The sequence below is a fragment of the Mauremys reevesii genome, linkage group 6, assembly GCF_016161935.1.
Source record: "Mauremys reevesii isolate NIE-2019 linkage group 6, ASM1616193v1, whole genome shotgun sequence".
Lineage (NCBI taxonomy): Eukaryota > Metazoa > Chordata > Testudines > Geoemydidae > Mauremys > Mauremys reevesii.
This window is the reverse complement of record NC_052628.1, coordinates 60,534,478-60,544,507: the sequence shown is the minus strand read 5'-3', so window position 1 is coordinate 60,544,507 and position 10,030 is coordinate 60,534,478. Positions and strand designations below refer to the sequence as shown.

General features: G+C 38.1%; 1 protein-coding gene across 2 annotated transcripts in view; it reads right to left on the bottom strand.

The window, feature by feature from the left end:
• Positions 1-2,937: 2,937 nt before the first annotated feature.
• Positions 2,938-10,030, bottom strand: part of FAM174A (family with sequence similarity 174 member A) — a 32,231-nt gene continuing 25,138 nt past the window's right edge. The window contains exons 2-3 of one of the 2 annotated variants that reach the window (XM_039545755.1): positions 9,874-10,008; positions 2,938-3,520 (exon numbers count right to left, since the gene is read on the bottom strand). In XM_039545755.1, the coding sequence (XP_039401689.1) occupies positions 3,517-3,520; positions 9,874-10,008 (139 nt within the window). In that variant the 3' untranslated portion in view covers positions 2,938-3,516. Of the gene's footprint in view, positions 3,521-7,539; positions 8,049-9,873; positions 10,009-10,030 lie in introns of those variants that run through there. The other variant, XM_039545754.1, reaches the window with a different exon arrangement.

The window sequence follows — 10,030 nt, the reverse complement described above, 5'->3', positions numbered from 1 at the left end:
CAGCCCAGGTCTAACTAGAAGTAGAAGAGCATTTCTCCCCATGGAGATTTCTAGAAATACTGTAATGCAACAATTGGAGAAAAAGCAGGCATTCCTATTCCATTAAACACACTGACTATTTTCATGTGCTTTCAATAAATATCACTAGTAAATCTCCATATCACATTGAGACACCATAGCTATTCATATGGGCAGATTACTATCATTGTTTAACAGTGCGATTAAGTGTAATTTTTTTTTAATCGCTTGACAGCCATAATTAGTTTGTTTGCACTCTTTAATTATGGACTTCAGCTCTGCTAGCTACATAATTTGTGTGCTCTTAAATGAGGTCATAGATTCCAAGGCCAGCAGGGACTATGGTGATCATGTAGTCCAGGGGCCATTGACCCACAGAAAAAACATCAATCGCAGCCCACACACAAGTAAAAAGCAAGGGTCTGATCCAAAACTGACTACCCCGGTCTCTGGATCAGATGCTGTGATGCGGTTCTCACCATTAATCAGCCCTACCATCCCCTGGTGCTGTTGTGTGGCTCTTCTCTGAATTTCCCCCAGTTTGTCAGTATGTTTCTGGGGGGCCGAGAGCTGAGTGCAGAATCCCTGCGATGTTGGGGGAGGTGGGAGAATAGGACTCCTCCCCAGAACTGGACCGAGAGGGGCTGTCCTCTCCCTGCTCCGGGGTGGTCGGCCCAGTGGTGTAGCCAGGATGGGACACTTGGGTGGACCCCGACTTCAGGTGGGTGGGCAATGACGGGGGGAGGGGTCAGAGGGATTGGGGCCACCTCCTTCCCACCTCCTCCAGCTGGCCTTGCGGAGGGAGATTGACACTCTGGACAGGGGCCCTCTGGGGCACCAGGTGCACACCCAGCTCTGAGAGGAAACACCGCTTTCCAATGGCAACAGCTCCCATCCCACTGCCCCATGCCGGGCCTGGCTCTCCAAGCAACAGGCCTTTTTTGAGCATTCCTCTGCCGCCGCTGGGATGCTGCTCACTCGCTTGCCCTCCTCCTCCCCATGGTAATTTAGCCACTGGGCCAATTGGGGGGCCCTGGAAAAATGGGCACTCCTGTGCCCCCACTTGCTCTGACCCCCTGCCCAGTGCTCCTGCTGGGGAATGGGGTCAGGATGAGGGGCTTGCCCCACTCTGCCCACCTGGTGCTCCAGCCAGGGAGTGGGGTGGGGGGCTTGTGGGCTGGCAAGCCCCAGCACCTCCACCCTGCTCTCCGGCTGGAGTGCCAGGTGGGCAGGCGGAGTGGGACGAGCCCCCCACTCCGCAGGCCAGATGAAATTAAGCAACAGGCCGGATCCAGCACAGGGGATGTAGGTCCCCCACCCCCGATGTAGTCTGACCTTCAGTATAACACAGGCCATAGGACTTCCTCTGATAATTCATAGATAAGATTTTCTAGTCTAACATCCAATCTTGATTTAAAAATTGTCACTGATGGAGCATCCATCATAACCCTTGGTAAATTCTAACAGTTATTTACTCTTGCTGTTAAACGTTTACACCTTATTTGTCTTGCTTCAGCTTCCAGCCCTTGGATCATGTTATACCTTTCTCTGCTAGACTGCACATCCCATTATTAAATATTTGCTCACATGAAGAGACTTACAGCTTGTAATCAAGTCAGCTCTTAACCTTTTCTTTGTTAAGCTAAATAGACTCAAGAAGCAGCTCAATCTTTCACTATAAGGCATGTGTTCTAATCCTTTATTCATTCTCATGGCTCTTCTCTGAACACTCTTCAATTTATTAACATCTTTCTTGAATTGTGGGCATCAGAACTGCACACAGTATTCCAGCAGCAGTCACACTAGTGACAAATACAGAAATAAAATAACCTCTTTACTCCTACTTATGATCCTTCGATGCATAAACACAGGAGTCTTATTAACCCTTTTGGCCACAGCGGAGCTCATGTTCAGCTGATTATAACCACAAACCCCAGAGTCACTTCTTCCCAGGATCCAGTCCCACATCCTGTATGGCCTACATTCTTTGTTCCTAGATGTATACATTTATATTAATCATTAAAATGCATATTGTTTGCTTGTGCCCAGCTTACCAAGTAATCCAGATCGCCCTGTATCAATGATCTACCGTCTTTGCTATTAACCTCTCCCCCAATCTGTCTCATCTGCAACCTTTCAGTGATAATTGTGTTTTCTTCGGGTCCCTGATAAAAATTTGAAATGGCATAAGGCGAAGAACCGATCCCTGTGGGACCCTACTAGAAACAGGTCCTTTCGATGCTGATTCCCAGTTTACAATTACATTTCAAGACCTATCAGTTAGCCATCTTTCAATCCGTGTAATGTGAGCCATATTAATTTTCTATCATTCTAATTTTTTTTTTAAATCAAAATGTCATGAAGTACCAAGTCAAACGTACTTAGATTTCTGTAAGGAACTACATAAACACTACTACCTTTATCAACCAAACTTGTAATCTCATTAAAAAAACATCAACTTAGTTTGACAGGATCTTTTTTCCATAAACCCATGTTGACTGACATTAGTTATATGCCCCTCCTTTAACTCTTTACTTACTGAGTCCTATATCAGCCACTCCATTATTGGAATATCTTAAAGAAAGGATTACAGGCTTAAATAAAGGCTTCCTGCTCTACCTTTGTTGGGTGGCTTTGAATACCAAGGACCAGATCTTCAGCATGTGGAAGTCAGAGTAGCTTCACTGATGTCAATGTAGCTATACTGATTTACATTAACTGAGAAAGTGGCCCCTGGAGCCAGATTAGCCACTCTGTTACACCAGCATTATGTCAGTATGACTGCATTTGTTAGAGAAGCCAATGAAACCATTATCAGTCATAACTGGTTGACTAGAATGGCCATAACATTTCCGTATTTCTCAGGATCCTATCAAAGGCAACTTTAAAACCTGCATAAATAAAGTGTCATACAAAATGTTAGGAATATTGTAAACATTTTATTGGTGCACTTGGCAGTTTTAAATAATGTTTACATACAGCAACTCACATTCATTTAGTTAAAAATTTCAAACAAAAAGAGGCAGTAGTTTGGCACAGAGCTTTTTCAAGATAGGGAAAGAATCTCAACTAAACTACAGAAAATCTAGCCATACTACAGAATTCACGCATACGTAAGATGATGTTGTTTAAACGGACTTAAAATATTACATTGGCAAAAACAAGTGAACATATTCCAGATTGGTATAGAAAAGTATACCATACATATACACAAATAGGGAATTAAAATAAGCAGAAAATACCCTGTTTTAAAAGGGAATCTCTTTTCCAAATAGTTTTGAATGTTAGTGTACACCCCTCTGAATTTAGAGTATTTCTGTATATACAAAGAGGTACAACAAATTGTTATAGTATTTATTGCAACAAACTAAGTATACCATAATATACATAATTTTAATACCCCCCCGACCCTGTTGATATATTGGCTTCTTATTCCTCCTGCATAACCTCCTCTTTCTGTTGATTTAAGATTAATTTTTCTCAATGAAAGGCACATACTTATCTGCAACAGAAGAAACAGAGGTGGTAATCTTTAAACACATACATTTTTAAACATCTTTAAAAACAAAAGATATTAAAATAGTTTTGCTCTGACTAGTTAAACTTGTCCAAAAACCTGATAACTTCTGGTACTGATAAAAGGAGTCTGCCTCATACAGAATACTGCACACAGAATACTGTGTGCAGTTCTGATGCCTTCCCTAGATCTGTTATACTGTATAATAATGAAATAGTGCATTTTGAAGTATGATTATTTCTCCATGCTAGGTTTATCTTTACAAAAAGAATAGTTTAAAGACTTAAGATTCTATAGTATGTACTGCACAGTATGTATTGTATTTAAGAACCAAGGATTTGTCAATTTGATTTCTTTTAAACTCTAATATTGGGTTTCCACAAGTTTCAAATACACCGAGTCTGATTACTTTCAATCCAAACATGTTCACTATTATGATCTACTGAAATGCCCTATTTCTAGGTAATAATGGCTTTTTTTGTTTGTTTGTTTTTTCTTTGATTCACAACTTCAGCAGTAAACTTCATGGCTGGCTCACATCAGGATGTTTCAGCTGCACAAAGCAGATGCTTGCTCTTGTAAATCTTGTTGATGAGGATACTCTGAGGGTTATATTCTAACCTCTGGGACTTTTGTAAGTAATATGAATGCCAACAAGTATTCTCTAACGCAAGTTGTCAGGTGTTTGTTTTACACTGTGTTCTGTTATTTTAGAGAACTAGTGTGGCAAATCTTTCTGAAGGAGCAATTTACAGCTTTGTATTTTAGCTGTTCTGTAAAATAAGATAAAAACACCTACTTCTTCATGACATTTGTCTACAGCTATCAAAGTATCCCACAACTGACTGTTATCGGGAACATGGTTTCAGTTTTCAGTACTGCTGGCTGGCTACTTACGTATGTCAAATTGCAGTTCCAAATCATCCTCAACTAACTCTACTGGCGTAACCATTTGTTTCAGTACACAGTTCCAAATTGCCCTCCTTGTTAATAAGGCCTGAATGCACAAACTCACATACCTTTTCTTTAGTCTCCTTCTACGTAGCACCAGCCTCCCCACAGTTATGTCACACAAACTTGACATAGTGAAAGCACCTAAACCTTTGTAGTTCCTCCCAGCTAGAGCTAGAAAAACTTGTAGGCAATCTTAGCCTCAGGAACACCATTTATTTTCAAAAAGTTATTCTTTCTTATTTCTCTTGTTCACTTCCATTTTTTTATTTTAAATTAGGCAACTACTTAACTCTAATTTGTTTCTGGACAGTTAACAGATGCTATACAAAATGAAATCATACGTCAGTCACTAGATTCTTGCAATACTGAAGTACACCTACATACATTAGAGCCAGAGAATCATCCTTAAATATGAAATTTTGTTTCTTTTATGTTATAATTTTAATTTCACATGTGGTAATTTGTTTTTACCTAAACAATAAAAAAAAAGAATCAGTCTGTAAAACAGAAAAGAGTTTATCCATTAAAAAAAAAGTTTTCCTGTTCAATCTAGGTTGGAGTTGCAGCAGATCTCTATGATAAAGATTTTGTGCACATCAACAGCACCAATGATTAAAAAAAACTTTGGAAGTAAAATTACACCAGTAAGCCAGATGGTCAGATGCACCAGGCGCCTTCTCTACAGGCATTTGCAAGATTCTCCTCCCTCCCTAAATCAACTCTCCAGGCCTTTAAATCCTTACCTGCCATTCCTTTAAGAATAATACAGATCCTGATAATCATTAAAACATACTGATTGAAAAGTGATGAGTTTCAAAAGATTTAATTAATTACACCAGTGCTTTCCACGAACCTACCAAAAGTCTAACCAGAGTCAACATGCTCCTAATCATGAAATGACTTTTTAAGTATCCTACACCCAGGTTTCAAATTTCTGCACTAACCCTCCAAACAATGCCACTGAGCAGCAATGCACAGTAAAATACTGTGTGTAAATGGCAATGTTAATTTAGCAGCAACTATTTGAAATTTTACAGTATACAGATAACTCAAATGGTTTACCTGAACAAACAATGGAGGAAAACATTGCAAGACCAAAAAAAAAAAAAAGAGGGTGGGGGGGGGGGGTAGAAGAGAAGGAAGAGGAGAAAGAGGGGTCCTAATAAGCTGCTGAACCAACCTTTTGCAAAAGGTTGAGAATTTCTCTACTAGGTTAAATAAATTGTGCAGTATGAGAGAATGCAGAAATCATTTGAGTAACATAGATTTTCAAGATTAATCTTTTCTTATATTATTGACTGGATGAAATTGGAAGCCCCTGGAAGCCATTTGCCTTAGCTTTTCATCCTGAGATGGTGGCTCAAGGCACTTGAATAATGAATTAGGACTTTGTAGCTCTTTCCTTTGCAAGACACATAAAAGAACAAGTTCAGTTCTCTGCAACACTTTTACCTTAATATTTCTTAAATATGAATGTTTAGCAGGCTATAAACTTTTGGAGATATTATTTATGCTATGTCTGTGTTGTGTACATAGTACAACTATGATTTTCTAAATTGGTTAACTGAAACTCTAGGTAAGTGATACTCAGACTGAGGCTCATGAGCCGCAAGTGGCTCTTTAATGTGTGAAAAAAAATGCAAAAGACATGATATTAAAACAATCTATGATTTAATTATTAGTAAAAGCATCCTGATTGGTTATGTTATTAACCAAGTATAGTTGATAAAATAATAATACTTGGTCAGTTATTGTGCTGTAAGAATAATAGATAGATATAGTAAATGAAACAATTCACACTATCGTGGCTCTTTTGGGTAATGTTGATTGCTCATTTGGCTCTTAGGTCTGAGTATCACTGCTCTATGTTAACTTAAGTTTGATTAGGTTGTCCAGAGTTACTCTATCTCAAATCACTATTCTTGCAGAACTCAGACTCTGCAACCTAGTAAGCTCTTGAGGTTTCAGCCTTGTGGAGTAGAGCAACTCTACAGAGCAGACAGTAAGCTGCAGTCTCCTCTTACAAAAATGGAAGCAAGCACCTGTGATTTGCAAAACAGAGCATGAGCATGATATCACCATGATGCTGGTATATAATACAACAAGTATAGGATGGGTCAAAATCCCTTAATCCACGTAAGAATAAGAGTATTTAAAAAAAAAAAAAAAAAGACTAAATAAAGACTGAAGACAGACAAAACTGAAAAGAAATTTTGCTTTGGGCATGAAAACAACAGATTTTTAAAAATAAATACTTTTCTACCTACGTTCTGATACTGTTCCAGTCACTGTGGCACCTAAAGCACTTCAAACTGTGAAGTATATAACTGATTTCTAAGTGTGTATCACTTTCCATTGCATTGCTAGTATGGTGCTATAATCATTGTTTTACCATGGAGTAGTCACATTTTGTTACATTTTCTTATAAAAATGCCACCTCAAAGTAGTAGTGCGAATTTTACAATGGATAGTCTCTTTGTATCAAACAACTGCATCAAGGCACAACTCTTACTTTCAGATTCAGTATATGGTTGGTTCCCATAACCACCACTATTTTCTTTAGTTTTCTTAGATTCAGAACAAAATGGCTGGTTCTATTTTGTGGTTGAAGCATCTTAAAATCTTCAGCAGCAAGATATGTTCCCCATTGTGTTACTTGTTGAGAAAGTGGATAAGGAAAAGTTATTTACTTATTCCCATAATACAAGAACTAGGGGTCACCAAATGAAATTAATAGGCAGCAGGTTTAAAACAAATAAAAGGAAGTTCTTCTTCACGCAGCGCACAGTCAACTTGTGGAACTCCTTATCTGAGGAGGTTGTAAAGGCTAGGACTATAACAATGTTTAAAAGGGAACTGGATAAATTCTTGGTGGCTAAGTTCATAAATGGCTATTAGCCAGATGGGTAAGAATGGTGTCCCTAGCCTCTGTTCATCAGAGGATGGAGATGGATGGCAGGAGAGAGTTCTGTTAGGTTCACTCCCTCTGGGGCACCTGGCATTGGCCACTGTCGGTAGACAGATACTGGGCTAGATGGACCTTTGGTCTGACCCGGTACAGCCGTTCTTATTTACATTAATAGCTACCAGAATATATAGCTGTATAAGCAGATATATTAAATGTGGGTAACAGCTGTCTTTCTAAAGATAATAAAACGTTTTTCAAATGAGCAATGTTAATTATTTATTTTATGAATTTAATAGTTTATTATCTCTGAACTGTTGGAAGGAAGGTTCCAGCTTCTAGCCACTGCACTGGCAACCTAAGTTCCAGAGGTACATTTTGAAGGGGAACAAATATGATTTACAGTACTGAACATCTCATTAAAACTGACTAGATATTTGGTACAATCCCATTCAGATTTAATCAACTGTCAAATTTGTCCCTTTGGTTTTTGCACTGTACTGCAATATATTTAGCCCTCAGGCTGCTAAGGATGCCCTTATACACCCTTTACATCACACCTTTTTGGCTGGCAAAATGGAAAAATGAAGACAGCCTTGATTTTCCAACAGATTTGTGTCATCAGTTCTCTTCTCCGTTTCCTCCTCATTTATTCTGTCAAGGGAGAAAGATACACTGCTCTACTGCAGATACTGCAATCTGCTTTGCACACTTAGATTTAGGTACTTCATGACAGGTTGCATAGCTAAGAGGATTTGTGGCAATTTAACTGTTTTTAATTAAGATGCTTTGCTGAAGACCACCAAATTATAGGATGTGAGCAATCTCAGAAATGCCTAAGTCTAGAAAGTAATGACAGGAATACTATGCAAAATGAGATACAGTAGTATTAGTTAGTTATCATTAGTTAGTATTAGTTAGTTATATAATGGAATAATTTACTAAATCTAAACATACTGGTTTAGAAGACTTACAGTCTAAGTGTTAACATTGGGCAATTTGATCCATAAAGACAGAAAAAAATATATGGAGCAGTCATAAAAATAGAAGCCTTTCTAAATTCAAAGCACCAAAATAAAAAAAAATATTGAATAGTTACAATGACTTTGAAATCAAACTAATAACTACCAAAAAGACAAGACAAGTAAAGGTTTTAAAAAAATAGGGCACAGAAGATGGTTTCTTTTAGTGCACAGTAAACTTCAAGCTATGGATTTGATTTTTAGCATATTTGTAGAACGTGAATGAAGTTTAGAAAATGACCTAAAAAAATAGAAAGTGTGATAGTGAGAACATTTGATACATACACTTCAGTGTCAAAATCTAGAAAATCTAATATAATCTGCAAAAGATTTCTAAGAGGAAAAAAAATTAGACAGTCATGCCAAAACAAAGAAAAATATATACAGTAAATAGATGTGTATCTGTACTTTTGTTTTCCAAATGTAATTCCTGCACGTGACAGATTGTGGAACGTAATGCTGTAGACCAATCTGCCTCACCACTATGTGAGAGAGACAAGGTGGGTGAGGTAATATCTTTTTACTGGACCTACTTCTGTTGGTGAGAGAGAAGTTTAAGCTTACACATAGTTCTTCTTTATAGGTTGATCTTAGTATTTTAAGCTGTCTTGCACCAGCTACACATTCCTTTTAGATCAGATACTCTACTTCTCAGCATGTGAGATAACATTTAATCTCTTCATGAAGCAGAACTTGAAAGCATCTCAGATTCCTCCTTGCTTTACACAAGACTCATTTACAGGAATACAAAGTAACTTTACAGCCGCAGATGCTTGTATCTAAGCGCAGCTTAGACTCCTTGTCCACTTGAAAAAATTTTAATCATGCCAACTCGTTGGCATTTACTGGAAAGCCTATTAAATTACCTTCCCTATCTCTAGCTACAAGAGAGAAAATAAAATCTTCACATAACCCCCAAGCACTAGATTTAGGCACAGAATTGCGAACCACACATTTTTTTCTATGTAGAAGGGAGGAAGATTGTGGCACATACACCCCAAGGCAACAAAGTTAGATTTTTAATAATTGTGCCAGTTTCCCCTGCTATCTACCCCTGTGAAGTCTGAATTAAAAACAGGTTCCTATATGTAGATTAAAGTCTCTATGTTTAGCATCTCCAACTCACGTTGAAGCCAAGATTGTGGACATACACAACTTCTGAAAACTAAGCCACTTTAAAGAGTCCCTAAATTTAGGCTCACATTTATTGCATTTACATGGCCCACCAGACTTTCAGAATATAAACTGAGAGTCCAGATAAAGTAACCACATGTAAAAGCCACTGACCACATGTAAAATTGTAATTTGTCGAATAAGTGTGATGCTCCTGACCTAACTACTTCATCTGAAAATTAGTACGTACAATGCGTGCTGCGCTCTCGAATATGTAGTGAAGTTGCTTGACCATCATCATTCCTCCACTCCTATAAGAGTACAATGAACTTCTAAACACTAACCTTCGAGGATGATTAGCATCAAACAATGTTGTATCATCATCATCATCATCTTGTTCTAATGGCGTCAACTCCATATTTTCTATGTTGGTGTCCAAAACTCCATACCTTCGGGTCTTTTTGTTTCTTTTTCTGAGGCTGAAATATAATGTTTTTAAAG